We start from the raw sequence: 14553 nt of genomic DNA on the forward strand, positions 1-14553 counted from the left end.
TTGGCAGGGAGCATTGTTTATTTCCAGACGAGTGCAAGTTTCCAAGCAGATTTCTTGCAATTAGAGAGAGACTGTGCGGTTTCATATGACTCATTAAGCCCTGGCAGCCATTTTTAAGCAATAACTCTTGCTGTGTCCAGATCCAGATATAAACCTTGCTGGAATGTTTTCTTACTGCCACCTCAATGACCCTGTAAGGATCTCGTCAGGAGGACACCTGCAAAGCATCTGAGTGCATACAGTGTAGCTGTTTCGGATCCTCAAATAGAGAACACAATTAGGACTAGATCCCACAAATGGAGTGAGAGGCTCTGATTTTAGGAAAGGCATCCACTAAGCCTCCAATAATAGGCCTGCATATAAACTTACGGACACAAATCAGACCATCAGCAGGGGCAAATCAGGCAGCATAAGGTCAAATTGCTACAAAAGCTGGTCACCAAACCATGCTCCTTATTACACATGGGCAAAGAAAACGGCTCAGGGCCCCAAAAAAATTAACACTTTTTTTTTTAAAATTGGAAATAACTCCAATAAATTGCTCCAAACATGAACTCGGGATTTGGCTAGTATGTGCTGTCATTGTCGTTAGCAGGTGAACTGCAGAGAATGTTCTACACCAGCCAGCCAGGCTGACTTGGGGGCTCACACTGGAAATATCCAGACTCCCTGAAAACACTAGTCCCCACAGAGTCCACTTGACATTGGCTTAGCGCAGGGGTAGTCAATAGGCAGAGCGTGGGCCAAACCCGGATCGCCAGACGCTTTTGAACAGATCCCCAAATCTTTTTATTTACTTCTTATTGTTTTTTGAATGTTCTCTGGAGTCTGGACCTGGGCAAAACTAATTACCCTCCCCCCCCCCCCCCCCCCCCCCCCCCGGCTTAGCACCTTTGGGACAAGACCTCAGGAACAGAGTCTCCTGCTCTGGGCAGAGGACCAAGCCCATGGCCCTTTATGTAACAAATGGGGTAGCCTGATGTCCCAGCTAAAAATTCCTGGGGCTGGCTTGGCTTATCCCCAAGGGGTACTAGTCACCCTATAAAACTTACCCTCACTTCTATTTTCCAGCATAAGACAGTCAGCATACAAATCAAAGACTGACTTTTCCAACCTGTTGTTACTCCGCTACAAAGTATATAGCTACCATGAAGCTATACTAACTCTGAGTTCGCCAGGTAAGTACCTTTTTAATATAACTGCAGGACTAGAGTTTCTTTTCCCATTATCCTTTGGGAGACAAAAATAACAAAACCATCTTTGCAGTGGTTTTTTTTTTTTTTAAACCACACATATGGGATGCAGCAAACTCCCTATGGGGCAAATGGTCGCTCTGACATATGCAGCACGATGCATGGTGGGTGCCAGTCTATTTTTAATTGGCGTTAAACTTCTCCACCCAACCCACTCACCGGGAGAGCCTAGCGCCTGCTGCTGAACTCTGGGGAGCAGACACACTCTCTGCAATTCACCCTTAGTCTGCACGCGCTGCCAATCCAGTTCCGCATCGGAAACGTTCAACAGTCGGGAAAACAAATTAGTGCATCCCAGTGCACGTTCTCCTCCAACACATTTTTAAGTGCAGCCTCGCTCTGTTCTATTTTTTCTGCCCAGATCCGTTATAGCCAGGACCCAACCCTGGGGGAAAAGGACCAGGGACCACCTGGAAGCAGCTTTGCTCCACACAAGCACATCAGAGGGTTAATGAACAAACCCTCAGCCCCTACCCCCTACCTTGCCTAGATAGCCAGGTCAGAGCCGCCACTACAAGGCACAGGTGGAACAGAAGAGACGGTCCACTGCTTCCCCTACGCAGGGGGATCCCATCAGTGCAAAGACCAACCGGCTGCACCTCAGAAGCCAAGCAAGTCCCCTGGGGGGGAAGCTGTGGAGATCTCTGGAGGGTGCCATGAGATGAGCGGTCTCCGCGCTAGGAGGCTCTGGCCGCTGCTGCTTCGGCACCTCCTGCAGGAGCAGAGGGTGCCCCAGGCTTCGGTCCCTGGTTGTCAAAGGCGTCACAGAAGCCCCTCAGTGCTTTTGCCGTAGTGTTGCCCGGCAGAGGCATAGAAGCGTTTCTGAAGAGCCCCGAGGGGCAAAGATGAAGAGAGAGGGAGACGAGGATATGTATCTTTAAGGCCTTTTGTTCTCACCTCGGTGATCCAGGTCGTGATGGTTTTTCTCATCTTTAACGGCCAAGTGGGCTTGGCTCCCGAGGGCCCCGAGAGCCAGCAGTCCTGAGCTACTCCCCGTGACGGGAGGGATTCCTGGCGGCTGAAGGCCTGAAGGGTGAGGAGGCAGCTGTACCGGGGGGCCGTGAGCAGCATGGGAGAGGTGCTGGGCCTGGAGCTGCTGCTGCTGCAATAAAATCAGCGGTAAGCAATTGATGGGAAACGGCAGGTCATGCAGATATTAAATGGTCATGTGACATTGGGAGGAGTCACTGGAAGGGGCGGGGCCTGCTTCATGCACTCAGAATATTATGGTGGGGGGAAATATTAAACTGGCTTAAACACCATATTCCTCTGTCTGCAAGGAGAATCCATGTTAGGAAGAGTCAGACTGACGGGAGGGAGGCACAGACACAGGGCAGAGCTTATAACTGCAGCCCTCTGAGCCAGGGAGAAATAGCGCAGGTGTTTGAAAGACACCGTCACTTGGGGGCTCCATTTCATTCCCGGCAATCCACGTTACCGAGAGGCATTTCCGAGACGTAAGCAGAACCGGGAGGGGAGGGAGAGAAATACACCCGGCACATCAACTCTGAGGCTTGTTTTTGCCAGATGTTAAAACTGACGCGATCTGGGAAGAAAGGAAAAGCATCCCGCTATCCTTTCCCGCTGCCTCCGAAGGCAGTTCCTGCTTGTTGGCTGGGGAGTCATTTTAAGGCATTTGGCAGTAAAAAGAAAAAACAGGTTAGACAGTCTTTTTGCACTTGTCCTAGAGTATTCTAGCCAGTACAGCGATACTCAGACTGAGGGGCACGACCCGCACGTGGCTCTTTAATGTGTCTCCTGCGGCTCTTTTGTGTCATCTGCTACAAAACACCGTGTGATTTAAATATTAACCCATCAGGATGCTTTTGTTTTAATTATTGATACGTATATCATGTTGTTTAAATAGGACTAGATAGTTCTATAGTAAATGAAACAATGAATTCCCACGACGGTGGCTCTTTTGGGTAATGTTGATCACTAATTTGGTTCCTCAAACCCTGAGGTCTGAATATCACTGAGCTAGTTCAAGCGCCCAGACTTCCCCATGGAACAGAGGCACTGTTATGAGCTTTGCATATAGCAAGGAAGAGCCACCGTTCCCCTAAACATCCCCCCCCCAAAACAGCGACATTTCTAGTGTCCAGATTCATTGCAACTCTACCCATTCCCTGACACAAACAGGCCAATTCAGCCCTGGCTAAGTGCTGTCTCCACCACGGCAGCACATGGGGAAGCTGGCTCGGGGGTGGGTTACGGATCTGGTTTTTGCTAACTCTGTTTAGCAACAGAAAGGAGAACATGCTACTTCTTACTGGAAGGGTCACACCCCCGGGGGTAACTCCTGGCAGGCTGCATCTCTGCAGCTTGTCAAGCCGCTCTGCTGACAAGGCATCAGTTACCACCCGATAAGGAGAGTGCAGCAGAAAAAGGAAAAAGCAGCCAGGTGGGTGGATGGGGGCGGGGAGCCAGGCAGCAGCCCTGCAGTGTTTGCCTTAGGGCTGAATCCGGCTTGCCCGCTGTGACGCTCCAGGTAACTGCCCCGGTTTGGAGAGGGCATTGCTGCCAGCGGTCTGCAGTTTGTTTTCCTTGGCTCCCTGTAGACAGACACCTCCCACCCCTCCCACTCAGGGCCCCCACCTGCCATTGCAACACCACCAAGTCGCAGAGTTCAGACGCCCCTTTGCCAGCCCTGACGCAGGCTCTGCGGCCGGGTGGCCTGAACTTGCCAACGCCACACCCTGAGCAAGGTCAGCTCTCAAGGCAGGCGGATCAGACAGCGTGAGCTGCATCCCCAAGCCCTGCCTGACACCCGCCCCAGCAGGGAGCCACTTGGCCTTGGCAGCATCTCCTCTCCCCCCAGAGCAGCACAGGGGGAGCACCTCAGCTGCTGCCAGTCTAACCCCACCGCCCTCTCCCCGCCAGAGCCACAGCCCAGCCTGCGGACGGGACGCAGAGGAGCCATTCGCACGCAGGACGAAAGGCATTCCAAGCTCACTTGGCTTTAAGGAACACGAAGCGCCTGCAGGCGTGAGCTGGGAGCTCAGCGGACAAGCAGGGGCAGGCCTGGCCAGGGCGCAGCAGGAAGTGGGGCTGGTCATCCAGGAAGCATTACTTCCCCCGCTCCCTGAGCAGCAGGGTGCTGGAGGCGCTGCCCCCAGAGGGACTAGCGCTTGGATGGGGGGCAGGCGGCCACAGCTTGGCCGATACAGGCTGCTCGGAGAGTCACTCCAAGAGAGAGCGGAGGTGTGCAATCCGGCTTCTCCAGCCACAGTGCCAGATCAGGACCCTGGCGCTTTCCTGCCAGGGGAGCGAGGGGACCCACTGTGTTCCCATGGCGAGTCGCAGCACCGGGGGCACAGAGCTCCCTCGCACCGCTACTTCCCCTCGCACAGGGGCATCGGTCGCCGACGGAGCCAGGGCAAAGGGGGCAGCGATCTGCACCGGGGTAGGCCTGGCAACACTCACTTCCCCAGTAACTAAGGGCAGGCAGGGCAAACTACGCCCAAGCCACAACTCGGCCCTGGGTGTGCCCCCCCGGCCCTGTGCCTACGCGCTCCTCCTTTGCTCAGGCTTCTTATTGCTCCCGTCAATACACGGTAATTGTGCTCAGCTGGGGGAGAGGGTCCATCTACCCCGGTCCTGTTGCAGATGGGGGAGGGTGGAAATGGGGTGAGATTTTACCCGCAGGTTTGGGGTGGGGGGAACAAAGGGCCTGTGCACGCTACAGCGATGGGCTAGTAATGAGTTCATTACACTCCCGAGCCGCGTCCTCACAGCACAACCACGTCTCGTGGCCACACCCCTCAGGCCGCTGGTGGGGGCGCTCTGGGCAGCGGTTCCATCATGCATCAGCAGGCAACAGAGACAGGGGAAGTGCTCACAGCGCTGCACCAACAGCTCTCAGGCATGACCCAGCAGGAGGAAATAAGACTGGCCAAACCACAGCCCAGGTCAGGGTGCTGTCACCAGCCGGAGAGCTTTACTGCTTACAGGAAGACGCCCACACACCAGCCTGGGCTACTAGCAAGAGTGACACGTGATTCGCCGACAGGGTTACTGACCATACTGCATGTCACGGTGAGGGGCAGCCAGACACAATTCAGAGGCTACAGCGGACGCATGTTTCTCTGCTCTTTCTTGTTCTGTGTTTGGAAAGTCACTAGCCCCACCTGTCCAGGCAGGTGCCATTCCAGGGGTGGGAACAGTTAGCTCCTTTTTGGCTGGAAGAAGCTAAACAATAACATGGCTGGGGGAAGAAGTTTTCCCACTGCCCAAGTTTCTGTTTAAAATACCAGGTGGCTTCGAGGGAGAGGAGGTGGAACCCCAGGGAGTGCCTGGCTGAGGATTTTCCCTCTGTTTTATTTTAACGCGCCCCAAGCGGACTTTTGCAAGTGCCTGTCACAAGGGTACGCGCTGCCTGAGCTTGGACCCTCAGCCTCGGCCTGCTGCTGGGTGCTGGAGAGCACGGCCGTGCATCAGCAACACGCCGTGTCTAGAAACTCTCCCTGTGGGGCAGGTGAATACCAGCACTGGGGAAAGGGCTGGGTGATTGTGGAGAAGCATTCAAGCCTTTTGATGTTTATCCAAATCCCTTTGAAGCGACCACTTCCTCAGCTCAACACCTCCCTTTGACCCTCCCTGCTGCAGCAGAAAAGCCACCATTCCCTGCTTTGACATCCTGCACCCAACTGAGGCAGAAACCACTGCAAGGTCTAATCGATCCGGCTTTCTGCTGGGGCCTGTTCCAGCCACGCTTCCCAGAATGGCTCAGAGCACACAAGAATTTCCGTGAGGCAGAGACCGTCAGGCCCGATCTGGACACAAGGTACTCAACGAAAGGAGGACCTGAATATTCATGTATCCCTGAAGACAGGGGCAGAGAGAGGGTGTCCATCTCCTACCCTTGCAGGAGGTCCCAGTTTCAGTATGGAGAACAGCCACAGACTTGGGCCTCTCTCAGAAGCAGATCCCAGGTGCGGTTGAATGAAAAGCCTAAGGCATCTGATAGGCACTCATTTCCCCCAGGGACGGCTGCGGGGACCACTCCATTGCATGGCCAAGGACCCACAGGCCAATGCTGGAAATGATGAAGTTGCAGGGCCAATTTCTGCTCTGCTGCTAGGCAAAGAACTGCAGAAACTCCTCTGAAGTCAGTGGCTTGCTTTGAGTTTATGTTGGTCCATGGACTACATAACGTAAGGAAACGCGAGGAATTTGGCTTATGCCAACAGCTGGGGCACTCCTAGTTGTGCAGTTCTGAGTTCAGCTCTGCTGGGGGCCTGGGAACGATGGGGTTGTTTTATCCTTGCACCGCATTGTCCATTCACACAGGGATTTGGCTGTAGTCTGAATTGCCTGCTTCCCTCTCCTGTATTTATTTGGGCCATTTTAAGCACATAAGTTATTTACTCTAAGGCAGTAACTCCCTGAAAGGAGCCATTAGACCATGTTGTGTCAACAGCGAAAGTATGTGGAGGGATAGTGGCTGCCGTCAGGGCCCTTTGCTACCTTAAGGATCTGAGCTTGTTGCAAGTACTCTCCTTTCGGGCCTCCAGAATTCACTGATGGCAGAGTTACATGCTGGGTTAGCCTGTCCCCAGACACTGCCTGCAGGGAACCCAGAGCTGCAGATCCCTGTTACAGCCTTCTACAGGGTGCAACATGCCCCTCACCCCGTCCTAGCCCAGCTCTGCGAGGCATGACCTCACCCTGCCGTCTGGCCTGGAGTCCCCTGCTCTTTCACAAGCACTAGGACAGAGGTTCTGCTGAGCCGGGGCACAAAGGCGTGAAAACACTTGGGGCGGGACTGCGGGAAAGCTCCTCGAACCCAGTCTTGCTTGCATCTGCGCCGCCTCCCCCAGAAATGCAGAGAGTTGAATTGTTAGGCCCTGATCCCACCACATGTTGACTAAGGTCAGCTCCCCCAGAGGCCAGCAAGTGGTGAGGGAGCTCAGCACATGACCCTTTGGGCTGACTAACCCTCTCCCCCCCGCCCTGGAGGAAGTGCCGTTCCCGCCCCTTTCACCATGGTCATTTCCCATAAAGATGATGCATCCTAAGGAGTTTCCAAAACTAGTGACCTGCCAACATGTGCAGCTTAGCTGGTCTAGGCCACCGTGCGGAATTAGCATGGAGCGGAGGCTAGGGTCGAGGGACAGACGCATCTTTCAACAGCTGCAAGAGGCCCAGGGCTCAGTGGAAATGGGGAAGCCCAGAGGCGATGCAGAGCAAAGGGGCAGGATGGGGGCCAGGGGAAGCATGACTGTGCGGGTGCCCTGGTGCACCTGACGGGTTTCTCCACAGAAAGCTTTCGGTTTCTAACACTCTCAGCAGGGCACGTTTCACAAAAGGGGAAATCCCCACAGGGGATGCAACTTCCCGACCAGGGCTGCGATTTGAAAGCTAGCACTGTTTATTGCTTCAGAGTGAAGTGTAGGTTTGAAACACGGCCTATACCGGAAACTTAACTTCTCAGCCATGCAAGAGGCCAACCTAGTCCTTCAAAAGTAGTTTCACTCTCAAAGTTCGCACCTCCCTACGAGCTTTGGTAGTGGATGGGGAGGGGAAAGGGTGTGGGGATTACAGATGGCTTGATCCTACACCCACTGACTTCAGTGGCATCGGCTTTAAAGGGGATAGGCTTGAACCCAGGCTGCAGGAGACCTGAAGCTACACATCTGCAATTTATAGTCCTTGGCCCCGTCTGTTGCTGGCACTGCAGAATTGTCAATAAGAGGACGGCGGTGGCGAGGACAACGCTGTGCAAACAGGAAAGAAACTTCCCACTCTGCCTCCCAGGAGATAAAAGCAGGCAGCAGTTTCTGCGGTGGTTGCGACCGGTCACACTGCCCATGATGTTAGCCAAAACTAACTCATCGCACTGGGAACCAAAGACCAGGCACCGTCGGAATCACCGCCTGTGGAAACGGGAGGGAGGTGTTTGGTCACCGAGCGCAGCCTCCTGCCTCTGCAGCACGGCTCCGGGCTGGGCATTCACTAGGGTTTGGTCCAGTGGAGTTGGAGATGTGCTGAGCGATGGCACCCCCCACCACTTCCTTCAGCAGATTATCCCACTGACTAGCCGTTCTTAGCATCATCCTATTATTCTTAGCTACACCCTCTTGAATCATTGCTTTGCTTGCAGAAATCCGGACTCCCTTCCGATACCTGCAGGCTGTCATGCTGGCCCCCTCCGCATATTTAACGCCGTCGTTTTGACTGACGAGGTACTGACTGACAAAGATGAACCATAATTGGCTACCGCAATCAATGAAGCTCTTTAAACCCAAACCTTCACATGCCCTCCATTCTCCACAAACCCACCTCCTCTTGAGCCAGGCCAACATGGCCCATTTGGGGTGAGTATTGCGGGCTGGGGGTTTATTGTGAAGCACTCACCTATAAAGAATGACTTAAGTGAATCCATAGGTGCCAACTTCCTCTCTATCCAGGGGGTGTTCACCCCCCCCCACCACCACCACACACACACACACACACTCACCCCCCAGGCCTCCCCCACACTCTACCCCTTCCCCCAAAGCCACCCCGCCGCCCGCCCCTCCCCAGAGCATGCCCATCCCTGCTCTGCCTCCTGCGTGCCACAGAACAGCTTGCCTGCAGTGGGCAGGAGGCGCTGGAAGGGGTGGGGAGAAGTTGATCAGCAGGGCTACCGGTGTGACGGGGAGGGGGAGGCGCTGGGGAGAGGGGGAGCTTGACTGCTGGTGGGTGCTAAGCACCTGCTAATTTTTTAATGGAGTCGGTGCCTGTCAGTGCCTCTAGTTGGGATTATTTGTACCTCTATCTGATTTAGGGTTTTGGATAGCACCCATCTCTGTAGTATCTAGGCACTTCATGAGATGAAATTTTCTTGTATTATTTATAAGACTCAACTTCCTTGCAGAGAGATTACGCACAACACAGCTGACTACTGACAAAAGAGGGGAAAACATTTCTAATGAGCTCTCCATCTGAATGTGTTTTATGTTTCTCTGTTATACTAGCAAGGGGTTTTCTTTTTTTTAAATACTTGCTGATAAATGTAGTAGACAAGAGAATAAGATGTGGGGTTTTTCTCCTGTTTTATTTGAAATTGTCCCCAAAGCTTCTCTGCTTTTGGAAAAAAGCGACAATTTTTAAAAAATGTTCTTGAAAGTAAGTTTGAAGAGAGTTACTCCCTGCCCACATGGCTGGCGTGAGCCTGGTGAGAGAAGCCATGCTGAAGTCTATTTCCAACACAGCAGCAGTGTCCGAGTGTGCGTGCTGAGGTTAGCCATTCAGTGGTCCTACCCAAGCTTTGAAATTAGCACCTTAGGTGCGAGTGTAGGGCACTAGCAGGAGACATCACACCTTTGCCTTCAGCGACAGTACAGCAGTGCTGGTGTGCATTAGCAGGGCTGTGGTTGAAATGGTGACACCCAGCTAGTGTGACTGTGGCTTTCACTACACTGTGAAGTGTGCCCCGGTGCAGCTTGTGCATCACACGGCCTGTACCCCAGACAGGGAGGTTAGAAAAGAATGGCTGGAATGACCATCACTGCAGTAAGGTGGGCATTGGAAACAGAGAGAGAGGTCTTCCAAACCCCATGGTAAACACCAGCACAGAGTAATTAGGAAGGTAAAACAAGGGGCGGGCCTCTCTTGTGTACTGGGCCTTTAACCCTAGGGAAAGGCTGATGATTTTATTCCTGGTGACTATTAGCACCTAGGCTGAAAACTTCCAAAAACAGAAGTTTGGAATTTAGCACGGCTGTTGGAGCTCATACATCTCATTTAAATCCTAATCCCAAACAAAAAGAAGTTTGCTGGAGATGCACAGACACAAAGATGTTTTCCTTCTGGGGTCTTAACAAATATGGTTAAGCTATGAGGAGGTTACAATTTACAAGGGAGTCTGGCAAGGAGTATCTTGTATGTAGACTGTTTTTAATTGGATTATGTACATCATGCTTCATGCCTTTGTTAACCGATTTAATGGTTCACCACTTAAGTTCACCACTTGCGTTACATTTAGTAAAGTAGTCTAATCATTTCCAGAGCTAGAACCAAATCGAGGGCTCGATTTCACAGAAGCCTGGAGCAGGAGAACTGTAAGACAATGACCTAGATGCATAAAATTAACAGTTCTTGACCTCAGAAAGGGGGGTGGGGAGGGGGCGGCAAGAGAAGAGGTTTTAATGATCTGCTGCATCTTCATACTTGTCAATTTTGTTTACAGCAGCTGAACTAAAATGCTGATTCCTTCACTAGCTTATAAAGACAAGTTCCTGATGTTTATAAATAAAGTCCTACTTGCATACTATAGCAAACTTGTTTCTCCATAAATAAATTTCTTTAAAGCATCTGTCAAGTTTAATAGGCATCAAATTTGGTATTCCCCCCCCCCCCCCCTTCCTTCAATCTGTTGGCACAGGCCATGTTACTTTCTAGGTATGGGGTTTTATGTACACGCACCCCCGCCCCAAAAGTCAGCACAAGCAACCCTGCCCCACACAAACAGCCCTACAGCAATAAGCTGGGGGTATGCACAAAATGGAGAGACAAAGACACCAACTCTCCGCTTCGTGTTTCTGAAGGAGCTCTGAGGCGGCGAAGGACACACTAGCTGGCTCCTTTCGACGCTGAGCAGTTCGAGACCCTTGTCCCAGGGACTCTAGAGCAGGGCTCGATCAAGGGAAGGGCTGGCTTCCCCCCACTGGGCACGGCCCCCCGTTAGAAAGGCCGGGGCGCCCTTTTCCAACAGCCTTTTACGCTTGGACTGCCCGTTGCCCTCCAGAACGACCCGAGTCCTCCAAGTGTCACAGTCAGCACCCCCGAAGAGGTAGGCTCGTTCCTTCCAAAGCGGCAGTATTGCTCTGCGGCTGGCTGCTAATGGGCATGAAAATGCAGCGGGAATTACATGAGCCAGTCGGCCCCTCCGAGATTGGGGTGATCCCCTCCCCCCTCTGCAACGCCTCGTTAGCCAGAGGTCACTACCAAGCAGATCTGCCACATCGCAGTGCGTATCCGCTAAGCCATCGGGGGCAGGCCACGCACTGCCTTAATGCCGAACCCTCTCTCCTCTCGCACGATCAAAGCTTATGGTGATCTCTTGCTGTCTTTCTGACAGCAGCCACTTTTGGGTTCCTTCCTTGACAAGATAAAAACGCTTGACTGGATTAGCTTTTATCCTTTGCAAGTGTGCAGTCAAGCACGGCCCCCGAGCTAACGCACTGCGCGACTGCCCATAATTCCTGCCTTGTGAAAATGTGTCAGGCAAAACGATTAAATGGCTGCCTGCTTAACGATGGGACGACAGTTGCATTCACTCTGATCCGAGGAAGCAATTACCTAGGAAATGGGGGTCACAGGCCCCTCTCATTTACCTTAATTGAATTCCAATATCTGCCTCAAGCTGCCTTGACCTGCCGTGTAGCCTCCTAAACACTACTTAAAAGAAGCTAATCAAAGCAACCATCTCCATTTTCACACTTGCACTACTGAGCCCCAAGATCACCCTGCGCACCGGCCAGAGAGCAGAGCAAGAGTGCACGACTCCAGTGCGCTGGCACCAGAAATGCCAAGAACGGGAAGGCAGCAGCAAGACAGAGGACACAGCAGGCTCATCTCTTTAAAAGTCATCTTAAAACCCTAATTTCAGAGGAGCTAAGTTTGTGAACGACATGGCAAATTGCCTGCATTGCCCTGTGCCATCGGCGGCCAAGGCACAAACGCCACTGCAAAACATTAAACACACTTGAGAGCTAGACACCCATGCCAAACAAGACACATTCTTGAGTCTAGTTTCCATGTGTCCCTGCACATGTAATTCAAACTTGGCCCCCACAAGGGTAACGTCAAGGAGTCCGAGCCAAAGCTTTGATCTACCTTAGAGATTTTTGGGGCCAAATACCCAGTTAAAACCATCAATCCAGACTCTGTTTTGAGAGCCACTGTTTTCCTGGGGGACACACCAATTATTGAGAGTCCCACATTGACAGTTCACAAGACAACAACGATGAGGCTATTACCAGGGAAGAGAAGCCAGGTTTGCCTCTGCTCCATTAAGAACAATGGAAAGAACTGAGTGCTGACAGAACGGAGATGACAAAGTAGTTCGGGGGAAGTTTCTTTTAGCTTAAGAGGGCACCATGAATAATTACTTTTTTAAAAGTATTAGAGTTTATTTATTGAAAAATCAGACTTCTAACTGACTCCATGGTTGTGTGCATCTAGCTCCAATAGACACAAGGGCTCTGTCTACAGATGGGAATGGAATAGTAGTACTCAACTACTGCCCATTCTGTTGGGATTTTGAGTAAATACCTGAAGTACATCAAACGTAAGGCCTATTTTGAGGCCGGATCAAGCAGAACAATTGGCAAAGGTAATTCTATCACTGCTAGAAACAATTAAAACCATTGCAGTATTCAACTTTTGGGATCTTAGTGATAAACACCCGGAACATTTACATGAGTAACTTAATGCATGGAACACCAAGTCAATCATATTTACGGCACATTTCACATAAACAATACAACAGAGATATACCTGATCTCAGGTGGCCAGAAGAAGGGCTAACACATCCAGACCAATTAAAAGAATAAAAAACAATCAAGAACAGCCCCAAATCTCAGAAAGGTTTAGCTAGTTTCCCATATTGTGCTTAAATATAGATTTTTTTACAAAAATTTTGCATTTTGCCTGATCTCAATAATTTGATCTGTAGCAGCAACATTATCACCAGCTGCTAAAAGGAGAAATCAGTCCCTTTCCCCATGGCTGATGAGGCTTTGAAAGAAGAGTAAAAAGTGAAGCATTAAGAACAGATGTTTTCATCACATTGGCAGCACCTCACACCGTTTAAACCCACCTCTAAAGTCAGTTACAACACTTAGAGCGTGCACTGCAGGAGTGCTCAAAGACCTCGTTCAGGATCGGGGCCTCACTGCACTGGGTTACAGACACATGGTCCATGCCCTGAATCCGTTTTCTGATTCCAAGACCTACTTGATCAAACTGGGAATTTCAATTTGTAATGTGCAGCCCTCTGGCAGTGACTAAGGTTCAGAGAAACATTCCTGATTGTCAGTATATTTGCAAGCTGCCATTCTTCAAAGCCAGCTAAGTGCAGGGTTGTCTCTGGTCATGGTAAATGATAGGAATAAAAGGGGTATACACACGGTGAGAGGCAGATTTGGAAGTCCACGTACCCCGATGATAGCATTCAGCTCTGTCATTGTCACTTGCTTGGCACGCTCAACAGCCTGGGCAACCTGCTGTTGGTGCTAAGGGAACAAAATTTCAAAGGCACATTAGAATAAGGAATGTTTCCAAACAGAGAATGTAAAGAGAGATCAAAGAAAGCCTGGACAGCCAAGTCAAGGGGCAAAGGCATCAGCAAGCTGCATTCACTTTACTTGGTGCGTTTGCTCATGAAAATGAGGCGCTAAGGACCAATTGGATTCAGTTCCCTCTGAAATCAACAGAAAAGACTCTCTGGCTCCACTGGGAGTTGCATTGGCCCAAAAAGCTTTGAGCAGTACACAGAGCTGGACACTATGCAAGTTTCCTTTTACTGCTCTGACAATGCACATGCATTGTCTGCCGTGTCTGCATCCGTGGCCTCTGTTAAACAGAGGCGGACTGTCTTGCCACATTGTGATTGCGCATATTGTAAAACTAACTGTTAAACAAGTCCAAGACCTTTTCCACTTGTGCCATGAGTCAGAATTTGAACCCGAGTCTAAAGACTTGTAGCACGAGTGGGTCACATCTAGCATAACCTCTCCTTGGCCCAAGATGACTTTCCAAATTGTTCTCATCAATATCAGCACTATGTGAACGGAAGACAATCATACAATAACAATTCACATCCATTCCCTTACCTCTTGTGACAGAAAAGGCATGATTTGAGCTAGAATTGTGTTCAATCTTTTAGCAATCTCGGTCTAAAAAAAGGAAAAGAAAAAAGACCTCATTTAGTTTAGTCAAAAAATCACCTTGTGCGGACGTGAGAAACATTAAAGCATTTAGAATAAAAGCAAGACTTCTCAGAATAAAAAAAAAATTTCATCCCCAAAACCAACCATTTTCCCCCCTTTCCTCCCCCCTTCCATAGATCACGTCACATAAGGAACAAATTTTAAAGAGGCATCAAGAGCACACAAATATACCTTCTCTAAATCTTTCATGCCAGGTGCATGGAGGAAATAAATGATGATTTATTGATTTGGCAAATTTTGAATTCCCTTCCTTGACAAGAGCTAAAAGATGCAAAACAAGATTGGGATAAACTGAACCAGTTTCATGTCTGTCTGTATTTTTCACCACAATGGTCTCAAGAAAAAATAATCTAAATGGT

The 14553-nt window shown here is 50.6% G+C and overlaps 1 protein-coding gene across 9 annotated transcripts in view; it reads right to left on the reverse strand.

Moving 5' to 3' along the window:
- The window catches only part of TLE3 (TLE family member 3, transcriptional corepressor), a 47195-nt gene that overhangs the window by 16509 nt on the left and 16133 nt on the right, over nucleotides 1–14553 (reverse strand). For 3 of the 9 annotated variants that reach the window (XM_034783327.1, XM_034783325.1, XM_034783334.1), the window contains exons 5-7: nucleotides 14078–14140; nucleotides 13373–13477; nucleotides 2151–2355 (exon numbers count right to left, since the gene is read on the reverse strand). In XM_034783327.1, the coding sequence (XP_034639218.1) occupies nucleotides 2151–2355; nucleotides 13373–13477; nucleotides 14078–14140 (373 nt within the window). The remainder of the gene's footprint in view (nucleotides 1–2150; nucleotides 2356–13372; nucleotides 13478–14077; nucleotides 14141–14553) is intronic. The other 6 variants (XM_034783332.1, XM_034783330.1, XM_034783331.1 and 3 more) reach the window with 4 other exon arrangements.

This window comes from Trachemys scripta, chromosome 10 (assembly GCF_013100865.1).
Source record: "Trachemys scripta elegans isolate TJP31775 chromosome 10, CAS_Tse_1.0, whole genome shotgun sequence".
In the NCBI taxonomy this organism is placed as follows: Eukaryota; Metazoa; Chordata; order Testudines; family Emydidae; genus Trachemys; species Trachemys scripta.